A 21,892-nucleotide genomic window follows, 5' to 3' on the forward strand; every position below is an offset into this window, starting at 1 on the left:
CTGATATTTTATCTAATTAGATCATTAATGTTTTAATGTTGCATCATTACTGTCCATTTCTTTTGACTAGACAAGCTTGTTTTGTGTTGATAAGAGTAAAATATTAAAACCATGATCTGCCTTTTTTCCCCATTTTCTTCTATGCCTATTCATTGCAGGTACCATTTCATTTTCAAAATATATAAGTGCATTGATTATGTTGATCTTACTTTGCCTATTTTAAATTATTTTTTCTTTTACTATTTTTTAATATTTAATGTTCTTAATATTTGCCTTTTCCCTTTTTTTTTACACAACTGCCAGTTATGTAAACTATTTATCTGTATTTTAAGTGCAGGGAAAAGCAAATTATTGTGAAGTATCTACAAACTTTAGGCAGACTTCTGTGTGATGTACTGAACTGACTATTTCCTTTATTTAGTACTTGTGTATTGTATGTTTGCACTGTAGCCAGTGCAGGTTTATAGGGCATGTGCAACTGGCCCGAAATCAGCTGATTTGGGTGCTGGGAAGAGTAAAGTCCCAGCGGTGTGGAACTCTCTGTGAACTGCAGAAAAAATGGGTTGATGCCCAGCTGGTGCTGCTCCTGCTGCATTCTACCATGGCTATTTTAGGAGTTGAACTTGTGATATCCTTGTGGGTCACTTCCATGTCAGGATATTCTGTGATTCCATGATTGATCAGCAGGGCTCAGGATGGCTTTTCAAAGCTGAAGCATCAGCACTCTGAAATTACTCATAATTTAATGCAGGAATGCTAAACCTGTTGTGGGAGTGAAGCTTGTTTTCAATATTGCAACAGGTAGTGTCTAAAGACCTGACTTTAGACATGGGGCTCATAACAAAAATTTGCTTTCCTCAGAGACCTGAAGGCATTTGGATTTTGTGTCCAGGTCCTGTACAAAACAAAGACAAGAACCAAGCCATCAAAAACTGTCCTTTTCAAAGGGGGTTGGCTCTGATGTCCTTTTTAATCTGCCTCTAATCTTCACAATGTCCTCCAGTGTGGCATATCCATTAATATAATAATAATAATAATAATAATAATAATAATAACACTGGCAGTTTTCAGACAGGATTTTAATGAAGGGGGTTGTTTTGTTTTGAACTTTTTGATGAGCACTAATGCATCAAGAATGTGCATATCTGACAGTACAAAGTGACGCCGGTCACAGACCCATGCTTGCTCTCTGTCAGAGAGGTTTTTGAATATCTTGTCGTTTGATGTGCTTCATTGCACTGTCGAGGATGTAGAAAAGCTATAAGTTCAATTTCAGCATGAGCACTCTAGCAGTATATAGAAGGAAGTAGCTGTAAATCCAGGAAAGGTATTAAAATAACTAGCCCTTCAAATTTGAGAAAAATGCTAACTGAATTCTTCCTGTGTACCTCAGTAAATTTTCAGAGTGCCTTTATAGTATGTTTATTTATGGAAAGGCCATTGAGCCAATTACAGTAGTTATTCCAGCCTGCCTATAGACCTTAATATACTTGATTTTGCACAGTAGGTAAAGAAATGAAAATTTAACAGGTATGTTTTTCAACTTACCATCTCCATGTTCCTGAGACTGATGGTATTCCAGAGCTGGTGCCTCTGAACTTTACTTCAGGGAACAATTGCATATTAATCCAGTCTCTGAATCCTGTCATTTTTAGCCTTCCCTGTCTGCAGCTAGTGAAAACTGGATGTTGGAGGTTCTTGCAAAGACATCAGTATCTCCTGGCTGTTCATTCTGTGACCTCCTTGAATACACCTCATCTGAAAATCAGTGCTGAAGGGCACTTCACAGAAGGTCGATGGAATCCAAGATGGGATTGCATACATTTGCCACAGTTACAGAAATTTGAGTAGCTATGCAAATACACATGCATGCAAAGACTGCTCTATGTTAATGAATCTGTACACACCTACTAATCTGAGCCTTTCTTTATGTGAATTACACTTAGAATTTGTGTCACATTTTTCCAGCCATGGGAATCCTAGATGTTGCATTGCTGGCAAGTAGTGCTGCTGCTTTGTGCCACTATGAATTTCAGGAGAGACAAGAAATCAACATGTGGGCACATGTGAGCTGAAATATTTTCAGGTGAAGGATGTAAGAGAAATCTGGGTGCTGCAAGTAGAGAAAATATCTGTCTGTTTAGCAGTGAAACCTAAAGGCCTGTGGGGTGTCTGTCACAGTAGTAGACACTGAGTTAGAGCTGACACAAATGAGAAACAGGGCATTAGCATAGTGTTTTCATGATCTAAGTCCTCATTCACAGTTGTAATTAAATACATCAGATGTCTCTCTCTCCTTAAGGCATCATCTTTCTTGAAGAAGAAGGTATTTTCGCTGTTTTCCTACATGATGCTGACTGTAGGGGAATAGTTTGCCTGTTCATAACTCATTTAGTGTGAAGATAAATGAAGGAATCTCAGTACAGCCAAGATACTTAAACAGAGGTTTTCCTCCAAGATAAGACCTTTGCTGATTGGGCTGTGAATGTTGTAAGAGAAAAAAACTGAAGGAACTGGAGAGAAATGTAGCTTATCCCAGGTTGTACACTTGTGACTTCTGACACTGACAGGATCTATATAAATATAAGAGGGGATGTTCCTGAAGTGCAAAGACACAGTGGCCCCTACAATGTGGTGTATCATTAGGATTGAATACAGCTGCAGGCCCATAAGGAGGGGCTCATTAGTGGGGCAGAGTGAATTTTGGTACCCAGAAAGGAAACGTTCCTTCCTCAGCAGATAATTGCATGCCTTGCCAGGTGTGGGAGTATAGGAATCCTTAGAAAGTTTTGTCAGCCTCACACCTTATGCTATGCTGGGACAATGACATGTCCTCACCTATAGGACTTCAGGCACCTTGAACACCAAAGCTATTTAAAATTTTTTTATTATGTATATTTTTTCTGATACTAACTACTTTGTACTTAGACCTTGTTTTCCTTCCTTCCCTCTGAAGCTGACAGGCAGTGCCAAAAATAATTCTTTTTTTCTGCCTTCACTTCTGGTGAGGTCCTTCAGTCTGTCAGGCCATTCTTTTCAAAAGTACATGTAGGAATCCAAGGTTTATGCTATTTGTTTTAAGTTAATCTAAAAACCTCCAACAAACCAACCAAAGAAAAAATGTAGCAAAGTACACTTTTTTTCAGAAATTAACCTCTTCATCCCAGTTTCCCTTTTTTTTTCTCCTTGGTGAAAAGTGATCGAATATTTTTAAAAGAAAGACTTGTCTGTCCAAAACCAGACCACATATTCTCAGCCCAAAACTGAGGTGTGTGATTGCCTCTTGAAAATCAAACCAAATATAATCTTTAATGTGCTTTTACAGCTCTATTTTTTAGTGCATTCAAATCTTGTGCTGGTTTATAAACAAGACGTATTGATATTGTCAAGAATAGCTTCCAAACATTTTGTCCAATCTTTATTCTTAATAGCTCTTGTATAAACCTGCACTACCAGGTGCTTCATAGTTTCTCTAGGTCAGAGCAATTCAGCATTATATCTGACACCCGCTTTGCAGTAATTTTACCAGATGTAATGATTGTGACAAAAATAATTGTGCTGTGAAACTCTGCATAGTGATAGAAGTACCTAACTGCTGCATGGCAGTGTGCTTCAAAATAGGCTGGTTTAGCCAATGCCATAGAAAGAAAACAAAGAGTCCATCTCTCTCTCTTTTGGTCTCTCTCCCTTTTGCCCTTCTGCCCAAGCTATAGGTTGTTAAGACTGTTCCAGTCTTCATCTTAAATAAGTGCCATTCTGCATATCCTCAGTGAGCAGTGATTGATTTGGATACATTAGAAGCAACTTCATGCCAAGGGCTTGCGTTATTGTACATGTGAGAGATAATAGCTGCAAATGTGGCAGCATGGATTCCTGCAATAAGGAAAAGAAATCATAAATAAACAGTTAAACAATGATGAGTTTATTTCCCTCAGCAGTGTTAAGTTTTTGCATATATTTATAGTTCAAGCAGTGTGGTTGGAACCACTGCTTTGTTTTCCACCCCCGTGCCTTGGCTAGTGAGAAATATGTTGGCTAGTAAGGGATTCTTTAGTCTGTCTTGTTACTCCAATTAAAAACATAACTTGTGTTCCTTTAGGTACTGGGATTTTGACTCAGAGGCATTGGATAATACCCACTGTAGATTGAAAGCTCCTGTGTAATCTCAGTAGAAAAGGACAGTGTAAAGACAAATTCAACACATCATTAAGGCCATCTTTGTGAAAAGCAGCATGTCTTCATGTTGAACCATGGCTCAAATGAAGTGTACATAGGCTGCTCTTGGATGGGAATTTGAGCAACCTGACCTAATGAAAGATGTCTTGGCCCACAGCAGGGGGAATGGACTAGACAATTTTCAGAGGTTCCCTCCAACCCAAACTATTCAAGGATTCATGTTTCATGCATAAATATTTAGCAGTCATTCTGGTCATCAAGTTTCACATTAGTAGCTACTTGAATACTTTTGGGAGGACAATTAGATAGGTAGTGTACAAGTTGTATTCTAGTAAGTTGTTGTGGCATCAGCTGAAAGGTTGTCTAGAGAAACTGGATATCAGTTCTTAATAATGAAAATGGTTTACACTTTTTACGCAGGTCATGTTTGCATAAAAACAAATACATTGAAATATCTTGCTACAGTGTCTCTGATGCACTGGGGCAATTTCTGGTGAATCTTCTTCTGTAAGCCAGTGCCCTGCAGTTGCTCCTTCACATGTGCAATTTTTTCTCAAATTAAGCCAAGGAGATTTCAGCAGCACAAAATCCTCAACACGCATACTTGTCTTGTATGCATTCATAAGGGTTGCAGTAGATTTATACACTGACATGATTTTAAAAAATGTTTGCTGTGCAGTGCTCATGGTCACAGTGTAGATGAGATATTGTCTGTGTTTTGGCTCTGCATTGCACCAAGATGACCCTTAGTTAATGCTGCAGATTTTTATGTCAGTGGTAATTTCTCTCAGCAGATTAATTGCCCATCCTGCTGGCATACAGACTCTCAGCTCTTGTATGGTGATTCAGCCTTCAGTAGCAGTGAGTGACACCAGTCACCAATCAACCTGCTTTTCCTCCCACTGCAGTAACTCCTAGAATTTCCTTTAAAGACTGGTGTTAGCGGAAGGCATCTTTTCAAGAAAATAAAATATTTGAATTTATGGCTACACATTGATTAAATAAGCTCATGCCTAGGTCTGCCTTTCATTTGCAAAGTGGGATTTTGTCTCCATGTACTCAGAAATCATGAATGGAAGTCACAAGAGGTTACTGGGTCATTTTGTTTCCAAATGAAAAATCTTTGTATGATCTTTATTTTTTGACCTTCTGAGGCTATTGAATTTGTTCTTTATTGTCTTTCTGCAACTATGAGGGAGAGAAACATCTTTTAAATGAAGGATAAAACTCTTAATCTGAAGCTTTGCAAAAAGCAACAAATACCGTTGGGCTTTGTGACACCATGGTAAGACTTGTCAGCAATAGCTGTAGTAGACATAGGAGAAGTCAGCAAAGGCTGGTCATGCCCTTTGGAGGACAGTGCACACCTGAAGTTGGAAGGGCTACACTGTGCTATGGATTTAAGCAAATAATTAAAATATTTATTTTGCTGAAGATTATTTATAATTGCAACAGAACTCTGCTTCTTTGCTGGTAGTGTGAGCCTTCCCATTAGAACCTTGAAATTTATCTAAGGAAGACTTGTGATAAATTTTGTGGACTTGTATAGGCCACATACCTTTTCACCTTTTTGCCTTCTCCTCTTCCAACTCCATGCAGAATTCCTGCATGTTTAGTTTCCATCCTGTCAGCAGCAACAGCTGCTTTGTGCCCTGCTGTCTCTGTATGTCTTTGAGAAATTCTGCTTCAGGAGTTGTCTCTTCTGTTTCCAGGCATGGAAGTGCTTCTGCTGTGGAGCTGGTGTAGTGTACAAGTAATTTTATTTTTATCTTCATTAAAATGTAGCTGGGACTAGGCATGAATGCACTAAAATGTCTTGGAAATGGAAACATCTTTCTGTGACTAGTAAAATGTGCCTTTCTGGTTGATAATTGGTTGATAATCTTGCTTTTTAAACATCCAATTCATTATTGCTGCTGCTGTGAATTTCACTTGTACATCTCTTTCAACATATGGACTGATAAAGTGCATCCTGCTTAACAATAGGCTAGAGATTTTTTTTTTTTTCCTATCATTGTTGAATGCTATTCAGGAGTGATTAACTGTTGAACAGCAGATGCTGGCTATACTAGAAAAAGATCTGATGATCTTCTCTAACCATTCAAGGATTGCAGGTAAGATCTGTGTACCAAAAAATCCCAACCCCCCAGAATCCCAAACATTGCACTATGTGCTCAGAGATTCACTTTCAGACATCTGTTTGATGGCAAATGCTGCCTGGTTCTTTATGTCTGAAGACAATTTTACTAAATGAGCTAGGCTTAATTTCTAAACTTCATTGAAATGTTAAGATTAATCCAGACCTTATACCCTTTCTGCAACCCAGTAAAATTGTTTGATTGATAGTACATGGCTGTTAATTTGGGGGAAAGTCTGTTCTACTATACCATAGATGGATATATGTGTCATAGAAGAGTGGGCCATTTTAAAACTTAAATGCTAGGTTGTTCTGCAATAAGGTCAGAATAGTAACCCACATATGTGAATTTATTTGTCTTTTGGTGTATCTTTGAGGTAGGAACTTCTGTTTAAAGTCAACCACCACCGCTTTAATTGAGCAGCTTTTGGGCATTGTTTGGATTATACAGAGCTCCAATAATAATAATACACACTGTAAAAGAAACAGAGGCAAATGATAAAACTTCACCAAGCTCTTCTGGTCAGGTTGATTAGACCTGTTTCATCAGATTATGGTAATTCAAATGCAGTGGCTGCTCTAGATGATATTTGGCATGTGTAAAGCAACTGACACAAGAGGATACTAAACACACAGGCTCTTCATTAACAGATAAAACTCTCAGACTTTCTGGAAGAAAACATCATAGAAGTGGTCATAAACCCTGATTAACCTTTCTACCAGCAATTAAATTGGTGTATAAATTTGCTGCAAATTTCTTGCATATCTTTTTGAACCTGGCATACTGTTGAGCACTGTTCTTCTGATGTTATGGATTTTATTTTTTGTAAACAGGAATTCTCCACTGACTGTAATGTAAATTGCAAGGACATTTTACATTGTGAAGAACAAGTTATGAAAATATCTGTCAGAAATAATTACAGTTGATCCTGTTGTCGGGCAGGAATATAGATTGGATAATTTACTGATGTCTTCCTCAGCAGTGTTTTTTATAGCACTGTTATCGGGAATATTAGAATCTAACTCAAAATAGTGATAAAGTCACTTGTAAGGAAAAATTAAAAAGAAAGGAGAGGTTATTGATCTTCTACTCTTGACTTTGCGTGGTAGTTTGTGACACAGGCCTTACTCATGCATGCTGGTGTAGAAAACAGAGTATGATCATTTATACTGTTTTTTGAAGATGCAGAGGCTCTTGAATGTACAAATCCTGTTTTTTACTATCATCTAAGGGTGTTCTAAAGGCCTCAAACAAATGCTTGCTCCTGTTGAAGTTTGTATCCTAAATCAGATGTGGCACATAGTACAAGCCTTTGTAGGAACCTAAGGACACCTGGAGGTAAATATGCCGTATGGTGGTCTGAAGGGTGTATTTTGCCAAGTTGTCCATGCAAGTGACATTTAAGCATCCTGTAGAATGAGTGAATGGGAAAAGCTGAAAGGCTATTGATTTCCCTTGTCCTCCCTCCCCTTCTCTATATATTATGAGACCTGCTACTGTTGTTCAGGACAGCAAGGCAGAAGAGAAAGATGGAAATGTATGGTTGGCAGATAGGTTGGTAAACAGCTCTTGTAATTTCATGAGTTTGGTAGAAACTGAAGTGTCAGTATTATTCCTAAAGAGTGGACAGCAATACATCTTCCTAATGTGCCCTCTCCTGACGGATATGCAGCTGATAAGATTTTATTGATTTTCTCCCTTAAATTTCTACTCCTGATTACTTCAACACTGATGTTTTGGTGGTTTTCATTTACCTCTCCTCAGAAAGTTTCTTTATATCTCTAGATCAGGAGTAGTCCTTTCCACATAAGCCTTTAAGTCTGTGCAAAAAGAAGATCCAGGATGTGGACTCCTTAAACCTGTCTAATAGTACATTTAAGGAATAATGTATTTCTTGTCTATTTGCCTTTTGAAGAGTTCTCTATACCTAAAGGCCCATAGCAAGAGAAATGTTCTCTGCCACTGACAGATATCTGCCTATCACAAGGCATCATAGCAATCTCCAGGCTTTTTTAATCCAACAGACTATGGCAGTGGATGAAAGGACTGACCTAGGAAAACCTGCAGAGGGTTTAAAAAAACCCAGCTACTCTAATGAGAGAAAATGGATCACTTGGTATCTGTGCTGTTTTGAAACAATCCCAAAATGAGCTAACTGACCCAACTCAGAGCAGCTCAGGCTTCCTTAACCCTGCCTGTGTTTAACTCCTTTGACAGCTGTCTGCCGCTGGGACAGAGGTGAAACTTCGACAGATCGCATTTGCTGATCAGTGCTCCCCAGACTTGCAGCTCTCCCCAGGAAGACCTGAGAACAATTACAAGTGTGTCACCTGGACAAAATGTAAAACTTCGCTGTCAGACTATCCTATCCCTGGTAAGGCATCTAAGGCCACCTAATTACTGATGAAAACAAGCTTAATAAAAAGAAAATATACTGTAAAATAAGAGGACTATTAGGACATGTTATGTGTTTGTGAAATGTTTGCATTAGGCTGAGATGAGCATACTGTAAAAATTGCATGCAAAGTAATAGGAAGAAAACTAGTGCTGAAAAAAAAACACTTTCTAAACGTGTTCTGTTTGTTGGTTTTAGACATTGTTTTAATCTGCCTCCTCTGAGGGAGAACTGGTTGTGACGGTAGATTCATTTATGAAAAAATGTCTGTGTGTGTTAGGACAGAGCAGGTTTTGACTTGCCCTTCCAATGAATCCAGGAAAGAATATTGAATGAAAATGAGGTATAGATGACAGCTCTAAGCCTGGACAGAATGGGGAGCCAGACCTGACCTATTTAGTGAAGTTTCACCACTAAATCTAATTCTAATATTATTTCTCTTCTGTAAGAATGACTGTGTAGCTCTGGATCCTATGCAAAGCATTATGCACGTATTTACCTCTATGGTTTAGAGAATATTGCACATGCTCATATTCCCTATAGGCCTGTATTTATTTTTTTTTTCCAAAATCAAGGTCTCAATACACTTGCAAAATTCTCTGTGTAGTATGGATGTGTAATACTAAGTAGAATAATAGTGTAAATGTTAATATAAAAGATGAGTTAGCAGTACCCAGTAGAATGTGACTGTTCATAGGTCATCTTTGAATGCCCATGAATTAATAAAAGATGATTAATTGTTATAATGTGCTAAAACACTAAGAAAGACTAAAGATAGTTCTGAATGACATTCTGTGTTAACTTAATTTGCTAAGAAATGCTGAGAACAGCTGCAGAAAATCACAAAGCATTCTTGTATCTTATGTAGCCTACTTCCCCCTCCCTTCCCCCCGCCTTGGTGAGTGGTTTACTTAGTTTAACTTCTTTGGGGTTTTCTGTGGTCCTTTTAGTTTGATAAGCATAGTCTTTTAAATTCATGATAGGATGTGAATTGGGTAAATTCAGATTCCTAGGAACTGATCCTACTGGAAGTACAACTGTTGGCTGCATGTTAAGTGAATGTACAGGTAATTGGAATAAATGAGAATTTTAATGTTTGAAATTAAAGCTCTTTACCAACCTTTATGATTCTATGACTATATTTCCATTTCTGGGTCCCCAGTATGTCATGTTAAGATGACCTGCCATTAAACAATGCTTGGCTGTTGCTGGAGAGGAGCTGTTGATGCTGTTCCAGCTGTTCTGCCTGGCTCCCTCTCAGGTCAGCTTGGGAACACTGGTGCAGATCCTGTACCACGATTAATTTTGATGGGAACAGCATTGTCATGAACATGTTGAGGTCTGTTCATACAGAGAGCTTAGAGAAGAGACAGAACTACTCATGAATCTGTGCTGTGGAAGAATTGATGGCAACTCAAAATATAAGATAGGCCCAAGCTGAACTTATTATGACTTCCATGTTCTGACTAGATTAGTACAAGAAAGAACCTCTTTTCCCTTTTCACTTTGTGTATAATGAAACCCTGCTTAGTACCAGCATTCTCTAACATTTCCAGCAACAAACCAACAGCAAGAAGTCACTGAAATGGTGGAGTTGGCAGTTTATGACTAAAGACAGGAGGATTAAGGGTGAAGCATGCAGGCTTCATGCCTCCCCAGAAGTAATTTCTTGTACCTTTTTGTAGTTTCTATGTAGTTTTTTTTTAGTTTTCTAGTAGTTACATTTTTGTAGTATTTTTGTAGTTTTCTAGTTTCTATTAAAAGAAAACAAAATGAGTCCTCTTCTCTGAGGCCAGTCTCTGTTGGCTAGATGTACAAGGCTTACATTTCCAAGGAGATCAGAATTTACATAGCTTGGGTGTGAAAAAATACTGAAGTTCTTACCATACATGGCTCAGAATATTTTAAAGTGAGCAGAAGCTGTTCAAATTCTTTATGTCTTAGAACTGAGGAAAAACCGCACACTTCAGCACAGGAACATTTTCAACATGCCATACTGTATACTGAAATCCTGACATTCAAAAAATGTATCTATTTCACATACCTAGTCTCCCAAACCTGTTCCATTCAGTTTAGAATTTTTTGGTTTTTCTTGAGACACAGATTTACATAGTCAGAGTATAACAATATTCTTGAACCTTCCTTTTTTCAAAAGCATCTTCTGCTGTAAATTCTGAAGATATGCTATCGGCAGATAAAATGTTGCTGTTAATCAGAGAGTCTGAGAGATTGTGAGAGGAAACTGAAATCAAGCACAGTTTTTGAGTAGGACCGAGGTAGGATCAATTGCAACTCAAAGTAATCTGCTGAAATTATTTCCTCTTGTTCTTTCAAATCATGTGTTTTATTTGAATTACATAGCATGGGGCACTGAGCCCCTGTGTGAGCAAAGTAAAGACAGCTGGTACAAGGGATTAATAGTGATGCTTGTTTATTGCAGAGGTTTGGCCCTGTAATTTAGAGAAATAGGCCAGAGTCATGAGAAGGAGAACAAGGCAGCATTTTCCCTGCTGTTCTGTTGAGGTCAGTAAGTGGCATTTCTGCTGATTGAGTTTCAGTTTTGGAAAGTGTTTGAACAGTTTTGTTTATATTGTGTATCATGCACGCATCTATGTATATTTGTGGAAAATCAATAATGGTGTAAAATATCTGCCTTCAGTTTTTGCCCCTTTTGTGTAAATCAGGGATTAAATGTTTTTATAACATTATGTCTCACCAAACGTCTACTGCAGTGAATTTGTTGAACTCATTAAATATCACAGAGGACGAGACGCCCCTAAATTCACTCAAATGAATTCATGAACAGTTACACTACTAAAACCTGATTTTCTCTGTGTTCCTTGCGCCTGATTAATTACGCTTCCAAAAGCGATTCGTGTTGAAGGACAAATAGACAAGCTTTATTCCATTAGCGGGGAAAAAAGAAAAAGCTAGAACTTTCATCCTGCTTAGCACTGTCTGCAAAACCAGCAGAGTTTGCCCTGAGGTGCTGCAGGACAGGAGTTGTCTCAGCCTGTCCAGGTTACAGTGCATTGACAGTCACCTATGGGTACCCTTTGCTGGAATTGCTCTGCTTCCCTGTGGCACCTTTCAGATGTGCTCTCTTGTAAGGCAGGGCTGGTACAACTCACAAAAGGGTTTGTTCAGTAACAAATGGCAGCTGGACATAAAGTTTGGAATGAGAAAATAACAGTGAAAGTTAACCAGATTTCAAGCATCTTATGGTGACCAGTCTGGCCAGTTTTTATTTATTGTTGTAAGTATCCCAAAGTGTAATTATATTAAAAATCTTTCCATAATGCAAGCAGGCCTAATAAAAATTGATTTTTTTTCTTCAGTGGATACATCACAGCTATCTAAAGCTGTGGCATACATTTAGAACTCTACTTTAAGCAGATTTATTTGTGGTGCTCAGCTCAGGCCAAAAAAACCCAGAAGACCCTTTTAGTGTTAGCCACAACTAAAACCTAAACAAAACCCTCAGACTTCAAACAAAAACCAAAGGAAATATTTACAAACAAAATATATTGTGAAAGTAGCATCTGCTTTGATAAACTGCATTTTGCAAGATTGTTATTCAATGTGATGGGCTATTGAGATTAAAAAAAATTTAAAAAGACAGTATTGTGAGGTCTGAATCTGGTGTAAGAGTTTATCTTTCTTTTGTCTGTTTTTAAGGTTCCAATTTGTGTGTTGCTAGTTGTAGGTATTTTAATTGCACAAAATCTAAGCTGCCTTGTCATACCCTAAAGAACAGAATATTGAGGATGAAGAGAATCAGAGGGGACACAGAATGACTGATAGAGAGTCTTTGTACTCATGAAGAGAGGTAGGAGCATAGCCACATTTACAATTCCTTTAAAGGCTCATCCTGCTTCAGAAATGTCATGTTCCTTTTCCTGTGTCCCATTGTCATGCACAAATTTCTGCCCAGCCTTAGTTAAAACACCCTGCCATTCAAAAGAACATGAAATCTGTTGTTATTATTCATGTATCCATTTGATTTCACACCAAAACCCAGAAATGTGTTGTAAGAAAAAAAGGGAGAAAAAATATTATAAAATTACAAGATTTCACAGAGAAATATATCAGTTTATTGAGCTGCTCATTTCTTCCAATATGTTTGGATTCAAAAATGAAATGCAAAAAAACAAAGCACTTGGCTATGCAAGCAAAATTGGATTTTATTCCTTTGTTTCTGAGAAACAAGGATGAGTTTCACTTAAGTCTTCCTTGACAGAAACACTGTCTTCCTTAACTTTAGTTTTATTTAGGAATTTGACCTTTCTTATTTATATTAATTTTCAGTTGGAGGATTAAGGCCAAGCATCCATGCCTCTATTCCTGACTGAGTGAACATATAATTTATTTTCTAGTGCCTTTGTTTTATTATCTGTCAAATGTGTGTGGGGAGACTCCTGAGGTCTTTACAAAAGAACTTGTTTTTGTAAAACACTTAGATCCTACGTTTGCATGGTGCACTGTACTTGGAGAGGGGAGAGGTCTAAAATGTATGGTTTTATCACCAAATTTGCAGTAAATAGTCAACTACCTTGGAAATGCATTTACAATGCACATTATTGCAAGGGGTTTATGTAGCATAGGATATGAAATCTATCCTGTAGTCTACAGGAAACTGGAAACCAAGAGAAGAAAATTTCTTCTCTAAATTCAGCTATTTTTCATGGATAGAGAATCATTTTTGTGCCGAGCAGCTTCGTGGCATTCATTGCATGTTGCAGTAGCTCACACTACCATTTTGAAATGGGGAAGAAGAATCAATCAGCTGTTTCACAGTGGGATAATTCCTTGCAAGTGATGTCAGGTCAGTTGGATTTAAGTTGATTTATCTCATGTTTAGCATCTATGGGAGCTGGAAATGATATTGGAAAACACTTAGGCTCAGTCATATCTGATTCTCTGAGCATCTGTTCTTGTTTAGGAATCAGGCTCAAACTAACTTATGATACAAGGAGTTAGTGCCTTTCAGTGCAGTGTTTTCAGTTTGGCACTGAAAATCAGGCAGCAGAGCTGGCTGGTTGTGCTTTCTGGACATGTGGCCTTTGCAAGGTCCAATAGAACAAATGTATGAATATCTTATATTTTATATGTGTTTTATGTATATACTTTTTAATAATATTTCATACCTGTTTAGAAGTCTAGATGACAGCAACAGAGTTAAAGTAAGCAAGATGCTGCAGGTTCTGCCTAGTTCAGGAGAATTTACATTTTTAGTAGAAGTATAAAAGCAGGAAGAGGTGACTCCAGCTACCCTTACATTTTCTGGTCTGTCACTCGCTCAAACTGCAATTGCCTTCTTGTGGTGCATAATTCCTTGCCTGCTGCAAGAAAAAGGCTAAGTGTAATTAGGATTTTAGTGGCCAACAGATGTTCCAGAGACACAAAATGATCCCCTGCTGAGCCCTCTATAAAGGCTGCCACCCCAATAAAAAGGAAACATGGTGAAGCCCTGAAACCTTAATCCCAAACATTAGAGCTCTGGCATATGACCGAGTTCTACTTTTTTCCATTCATGTTTACATTTCTAGTTTAGGACAGTGAATGCCAGTGCTCCAGTGGGATTGTGCAAGGTCTGTGTTATGCTTTATGAGCACGGGCCTCCACTGAGACTAATGCAAAGCTGCACTGTCCCCATGGGAGCTCTAGGAAACATTTATGCTGTGGGCATACACACTAAAGGGTTGGGATTTTCCTAGAACAAAAAGGGCATTTGGGTTTATATCTCCCTTAAGAGCTTTCTCTTCTTCAGATGACAATGAGCATTATGAACACATGCAAGGGGTGTGATTATTATTGCTACTGATCTGATAGCATGTGTGCATGAAGCTTTGCAGGATGTGCAGTGTGTGTGCACTCCAAGCTTGTAGTCTGACTGGGATGGATATCAGGCAGATGAGTTAATAATTTATAGGTAGTAGAACTAATCAAGTGTGAAAGGCTGGACAAAATGAAGGACATTTATCTTGCTATTTTATTGTGAGCCTAAAGAAAGCTTGGCACTTTGGACATCAGAAGATTTCTAGCTGTGGAGGAGCTCTGGTAATTAAGTCATAGCTGAAAAAGAAGTCTAAATCATAGGAAGAGCAAGCTATGGATTGTAGCATTTTAAAAATCACGTAAGAAGGTTCTAAAAGGAAGAGACTAAGAATTATTCTTGCACTTATATTTAGGGAGTCAAAAGTAGGATATGGTTGTGTTCTTGTACTTCTTAAATTCTTTAGTATAAGTATTCATCTAAAATATGTTTACCCTTTTGATGTCAATGTCCTTTGTGATACTTACCTTATGTAGTCCAATCCATATTCTTTCAAAGTAATACATAAGTTTGTCATTTAAGTTTTTCTTTGGTCTTTCTTCCCCTAGTGCTTCCTTGCATTACTCACCACAGAGTGCTGGTGGCAAAGATTGTCTCAAGGATGCTCAGTTTGTTCTTGCTGAGCTATACCTCACCTTATTAATGGTAGTGTTTTGTGGGAGAGGAAAGAAATCCTTAATCTATCTGGTGTACCCAGGTAAATTAAGCTTGTTCCTTTATTGTCTGTATCTCCCTTGCCTTACTGGGCCGGACATCCAGAGTTGTTGTATTTGCCCCTTTTCCCAGGTCTGAGGGGAGCTGGGATACAAGAATAGTTTCTAATGTCTTGTTACATTTGAGTTATTTCAATACCTGTGCAAATCTTGTTTTCATATGAGGTGGTGGACCATGCACGTTTGTGCAGATTTTTAGAGCCTTTTATCCTTGTCTCTGAATGCTTGTTCCTCAGCAGAAGCAAATATTCCTGAAAACTTTCCTCAGCAACCCAAATAGAAGAGGCAGAGTCACCTGTTTGTCTAAAGCATCTGTGCTTCAGCTCTGCTTTAATCAGTTCCAGCATTTCTGTCTAACTCTGCGGGCACCCATGCTTTGAAGTGGTGTTGTGGGCCTCTGCCTGGAAAAATCAATTCCAAACTGTTGTTTACCCATAGCAGAGAGACTTTCCCTGCAGTCAGAAAGAAGTATGAGCTAGTATCTCTGTGTATTAGAGGCAGTGAGGAGGGAGGAATTATGAAATAGCCTGTTTTGGTTTCTGCTTTTTCTTTTCCCAAATGATTTGTCTAGAAAATTGCAAACTTTGCCTCCTTGGCTCCTTTTGTTCCTTACTGAAGAAATTCCTCTCCCCTGACTTTACCGAAGTCACTTTGTTCCAATGCTACAGAACAAAGAGAACCAAAGAAAAGAAATTACTTTCTTGTGGCAATTACCTTTTGCATTTTAACATGCTTTTCCTTGTTTTACTTTTATATAAGAACCTAAAGGGTATGTGACTTGGTTTGGATCACTCCTTGCCTGTCCAGTCTAAGTTCACAGAAGTGTGAATTTTTTCCTAATGTGCTAGTTTGCAGTTATCTGTATAATAGGAAACTAACAATGGCCTTCATGATTCTGTATTTATGCATTAATCACCTACTGTATTTCTGGTTTTGCATAAGGAAAAGCAAATGGCACTTGCAGCAACACCCCTTGGCAGCAGCAGATATGTTTTCTTTAAGTAATTCATCTCCAATTGTTTTGTGATACTCTGGAACTTTAGCCACTTTCAGTTCATAAATTATCATTATTATCCCTTATGCTTTGAAGAACTTTTACCCAGCATAATCTATAGACTGGAGCAAGGAAACACCCACTTTTGCTGGGTTTGTATCTGCCTGAATCAAAGGGATGTTTCTTTCTTTAGCCATTCTACATTAGCATGACACATTCTAAATAACAGCAGCATAAGTGAATGGCTACAGTCCAGCCGCAGACAAGCTGTTCTTTCCTGCCAGGTATTGATCATCAGAAACACAGGGTATTTTCTTACTCCATTAAGAATTTTTTTTCTCATAAATTTAGGGGTGTAATCAAAAGCTAGAAAGTATCAAAATATTTTCTGCGTTTTGTAAAACAATATGTAACTACCATTTGATATTAACAGGTTGCAGAGATTTTGCAATAAATCCTGCTTGCATCCTGGAGATGAGTTGTTTTAGTAGTGTTTAGTTATGGAAGTAATTAAAATTTGCAACTATTAAAGCTTAGAAGAGGAAAAAGCTTTTCAGAAGTAAAAGAATCTGTACTTTAGTTGTTTGAGAAATAAGCTATTTTGTAGCTGCAGAATTTACAGTGTAATCTGCTCATGGCTCCAGCCTTGCACTCCATAACTAAGCTTCTAACATTTTTTAGAGTAAGAGTGGTTTTAGTTGTGTGGCTACTGTATGCAGCCACACAACTATATGTAAATACAAACCAAGGCAGGGATTGAGCATTCCAAATTAGCAAATAAATGAAGCAACTGTCCTTGTTTTGATTAGAAAGTTTGGATTATAGATGTCCTAAGGTCCCTTCCAAGGTGAGTATTTTTTTTGTCTCTGTTCCTGAATAACCTTGAGATGTGAATTAGCTGGCTCTGTTCAGTGGCCAATTACACAGCTCTTTTAAAGTTGTGATGATAAATACAGATGTTGCAGCTGAGCAAGTTATTCCACAGTCCTGAACAGCTTTTCCTATCTCCATCATGCATACTTTAACACAGAAAAGATGAGCATTGGTAGAATGTAATAACATTTTTATCAAATAAGTAAAAACATGGCTAAATATTATTTTGTTTGCAAAATTTTTCCTCTTAAATGACCAAGCCTGTCAATTTTTTCCCCTAATTTGAATGAAACTGACAGAAATTGCTGTTTACTGCAGTGCCACATAATTAAGGCATCCTGAAACAGGCTCTATAACAGGATCTAAATGCCCTGGCCTTTTATACATTTGTCCCAAAGTTAGAATTTTGCTTTTGGCTGAAATAGTAATTCTTTTTACAAGCACCCTTCATTAATGGGGTGGTTAACATGTGTAACAGAGCAGTTTGTAAGAATGAGATCCAATGCCATACAGTTCAACTAATCTGAAATTATTCTAAACTATTCAAACTTAAAATATATGTTCTATTCAAATTTAATAATTTTCTTGATGCTGCTTGATACAGACAGTAATCAAGTATTTTTCTCTTTGTAGTCCATAAAATATAGGTCATTCTCACACATCATAAAGTGCCAGGGACATCTGTATTGAAGGCAAATGTAACTGAATTTGTATTAGGTTTGGAGGTTGACTTGGGAGTTTATTAAAAGTAGTTTTGATGTGATTCAGTATATACCTTCAGGCAGCTTTGCCACTGACATTTATCCAATGAATACCTTTATATTTATTTTATTTTTAATAGAGAAAAACAAAGTTCTGAGAGAGCAGTATTTTTCATTCAGCTGTGCTGAGACAGGTACCTCAATTTTTTATTTCCTCAGAAAGAGAAAGCGGATTAAAATCAAGTGCCAAAACAGGAAAAATGCATTTAACAAATATTGCTTTCACTATTGTGATAAAGATTATCTTATATGAGGCAGGCAGTGTTTTACTGTGCTCATCTCTTTCCAGTTAGCTTTTTTCATTTTTTTTTGTTAACAGTAGTAACCACAGTCTCACACACTTGCCACTCCAAGTTCATCCTATTCAAATTCAGAGCTGCTTCAAACATCAAAGTTTAATTTTACATCTCTAGGAAGTGGCTAGTATTTATTCAGGGAGTGAAGATATTCAGCTGCAAATGAAAAGATGATAGGAGAGATTATGACAAGAACATTATAAACTTTGACTAATTAATCTGCTGCAGCATCTTTTCCTCATAATACCTTTCATAACAGTACCTCTGGACATAACATTACCTCTGGATGTGGTATCTTGGGCTGTATATGTTGGGCATTTAGACCAAATATAGTCAGGTGAGAAATTCTCTCTCATAATAACTGGCTGGAGAAAAAACAAGAAGCTGGTAGCAAGAGGAGATTTAGAGCTCAGTTGTTCCTGTCTTCTGCAAGTGAGCTGTGCTCATAATGAATATCTGCTTATCAGTCCCTTGTCTTTTCAGTTTGTGCCTTTTTATTTGATATATACTTCCTTTTCAGTGCTATTCCAAAATTGTTTCTTTCCTTTTCACTCTCTTTTCCAGCAGCTGTTTTAGAGCTACTTGCATGATTCTTGTGAATTTTAACATGCCATCACTTCTCTTCCCAGTGGAAGATGATCTGTTTCTGCTGGGATATAATCTTAATAATTACATTGTTCTCACCACTCTTTCCCTGGTTATTCCAAGAATAATTAAAATGGGAGAGTAGACACAACAGAAAAGCATTCTTTTGCAGTAGGAACACTCTCCTTGACTATTATTAATTCACTTGCAAATTTCAGTTCATATTTATCCTCTGAGGTGTCTTTAAGTTTCTTGTTAAGCAGTGTGTCTCTTATTGCAGGCTGTACATTAGATCTGAAAGAAAAAGTTAGACAAAAAAAGCTGATAAGCCTAAAGATTTGGTCTTAGAAGTGAAGACCAATTTGATAGGCTATTTGAAGATGTATATCCCCATTATAACTGGCAGCAATTATATGAAAAATGTGGGCAAATTGCAGGACTTATTTCAATCCAGCATGTTAAAGATGTCAGAGCCCATGTTTGAAATTCTGTAGGAGTTTGAGGATCAGACATTGTAATTCTCTGCTGGCACACTTTGTCATGCTGTGTGAATTTGTTCAGGTCTTCATTATTTCCTACACTCTTGTTTACACAGAGCAGAATAGCCAAGTTTCATTAAAGAAAAAATATAGTTATAGGAGGTATAACATTACTGGAAGCTTCAGATAAGTTATACTGTGGTGAGAGTAGGTATTTTCAGATGAAGGAGAGAGGAACTCCAGTACTGGAAATGCATGAAATTATTTCAAGCACATTTTCAAAACAGGAAGCATTAATAATTCATGAAACATAATCTTTGAACATTAGTGTTTTTAAAGAAGGTTTTTAAGTGACAACTGAATTGATCAATTGCCCCCTCTCATTGAATTAGGACAGGATGGGTTTTTTAAATAACTTTAAGTGATGGTGCTATTTCAATAATTTTTTTCCATGCCCTGAATCTTTATGTTCATGAATGAAACATAATGAGGTAGTAATAAATACTTTAATTCTCCTTTTGTAGAACAAGTAGGGAACTGCAAGTCAGTGAAGATAGGAAGCACATTCACTACGCCCATTGTGCACATACCACAATTAGGTGGTAATATCAAATAAGCAGAAATGTTGGATTTGATTACTTGTTATGAATATATATTGCTTCCCCATATTATTGAGATTATCCCAATTGATGGGGCTTGGCATAGATATTGGTGGATGTCTTGTGATTCTTTTACAGCCTTCCAGTTTGCAGACACAATATACCAGGTTTAAGTCTAATGAAGTTTTACATACAAGTAGTTCTTTCTACTTTATCTCCAGCTGCCATTTGATTCCTGTTTAAACTGGGACTTGCATTTCTATATTTTTTTTCATTCCATGTAGGGCTACTTTTTAAATTAGGAATTTAAGCATTTGTTTCCATTTTGTTTTGTTGTAGGCATACAAGTACCTCTCGAAGTATAGTCTCAGGAGCATGGGAGGTGATGAGAACAGCAGCAGGGCTAGTTTGGGATATTCATTTCAAGTGCAGCAGCACTTGTTTTACAGGTACAAACAGGTACATACAGGCCAAACAGCTGCTGCAGTTTTTCCTCATGAAGAACCTTGTTTGAGCCCTGGATCAGTGTGTTTGACACAGATGGTTGTGCTGTGGGGTGAGATGAGCAGCCCTGCCTGCCTGGGCTGGGATGAAGGAAGCAGTATTGCAGCAGGGCAGCTGGCTCCTTTATCTTTGTAAATAAAAGGTTACATGGGGCTTTACTGAGGATTGACATTGGCCTTCTGAACTTTCACAAAACACTTTAAATATACTGTGACAGGCTGAGGCACTGTCTATGGGCCACAAGGGACTTACCTGTTAATTAGGGGATGCAGGGATGACAGACGATCATGAAGGTATTTTCTCAAAAGAGAGTGACTGCGATGCTTTTTCCAGATAAAGGAGCTCAACATGGTGTGTGCAAGTGCTTAGGCTCTCCTTGGACCAGCAGAGCAATAGCCCAGAGCCCTCAGACTGGAGGTTTGCATCTCTTGGGTTTAAGGCAAACACATTCTCCCTGTCCATGATCCAGGAGCCACTTACCTGAAGGATAAGGCAGCTTGGGTAGAAAACAACACTCCTAGGCCAAAGTATTTAATCTGACTGGGCCAAATTGCCCAGACATTCCCTGGATACCAATATCATACAGCACTGAGGGCAAGGAAAGAATTCAAGGGTGAGCAGAAAGGTTTACTGCAGTAGGCTATATTTGAGACTGCAGCTCCTTTCGGTTTTCAGGTCTGTTTTAACAGCTCTCTTGTTTTTTTCTCTGCTCTCAGTAATTATACTAATAGTATTGATTTAATCCTTTCAGTCTTCAAAGAGCTGTTTGAATAATAATTAGATAATCCTCCTGAACCCTGGAAAGACGGATACCATTATTAAAAGTAAAAAAAGCCCTGAAAAGTCCTTGTACAGAAAAGGAATATTTGATAGGAGCACTGCAGGTAAAGAGAAGTTCATGCCTGAAATATGGGCATGTCTTTAGTCCACATTCTGCTTGAAGAACAGCTTTCCATAAGGAAGGAAGAGAGGAGTGAAGTAGAGGATGGCAAAGCAGCAGGCTAGGTAGAGGCCAAGCCTCAGTGGATCCAGCCAACAGTTCCCTTGGGGGCTGTGCCACTGTACAGCTCAGAGGATTTTCAGGATTTTCTTTATCTTGCCTTCATGGCTGCTTTCCTCTTCCTGATTTTAGTGCCTCCTAGTTTTAGTTTGCCTAAAGTATGTCGTATTTGCTGCTGAGTCTTGTATGTTTTTGTGGGTTCTGTCATACAGCTCCTTGATCATAATGAAGATTTGGGATCCAGTTGTGTCTTTGCTGTTTCACAGACAGGTTTTCTCCTTGTAATGCTGCAGCAGTCTCTGGCTTCCCAGAGTATTTTGTTCTGTCAGCAGTGTTCTGTTCTCCCAGTTGTTTGCCCCTTGGGTGATTTCACTCAATATTGAAAAGGTAAAGTGTCAGAGGTGGGATGAAAAAATATTGGATGCTTATGCTCTCACTTAAAGCTCCAGTCGCTGGTGAGTGACGCTGTTTGTCTCAGTAGCTTCTTGTTTTATAACTGCTTTATAGTGTAACACAATTATCTCAGCATCAGGCCAGTTCTTT

General features: G+C 37.9%; 1 protein-coding gene across 7 annotated transcripts in view; it reads left to right on the plus strand.

Moving 5' to 3' along the window:
- Window positions 1-21,892, plus strand: part of MAPK10 (mitogen-activated protein kinase 10) — a 139,314-nt gene that overhangs the window by 41,183 nt on the left and 76,239 nt on the right. For 3 of the 7 annotated variants that reach the window (XM_085578203.1, XM_085578201.1, XM_085578202.1), the window contains exons 1-2: window positions 8,552-8,688; window positions 11,150-11,232. The exons of 2 other annotated variants lie outside the window; for them this stretch is intronic. In XM_085578203.1, coding sequence (XP_085434329.1) covers window positions 11,188-11,232 — 45 coding nt within the window. In that variant the 5' untranslated portion in view covers window positions 8,552-8,688; window positions 11,150-11,187. Of the gene's footprint in view, window positions 1-8,531; window positions 8,689-11,149; window positions 11,233-21,892 lie in introns of those variants that run through there. 2 more of the 7 variants (XM_077783001.2, XM_085578204.1) reach the window with 1 other exon arrangement.

This window comes from Lonchura striata, chromosome 4 (assembly GCF_050655825.1).
Source record: "Lonchura striata isolate lonStrDom1 chromosome 4, ASM5065582v1, whole genome shotgun sequence".
Lineage (NCBI taxonomy): Eukaryota > Metazoa > Chordata > Aves > Passeriformes > Estrildidae > Lonchura > Lonchura striata.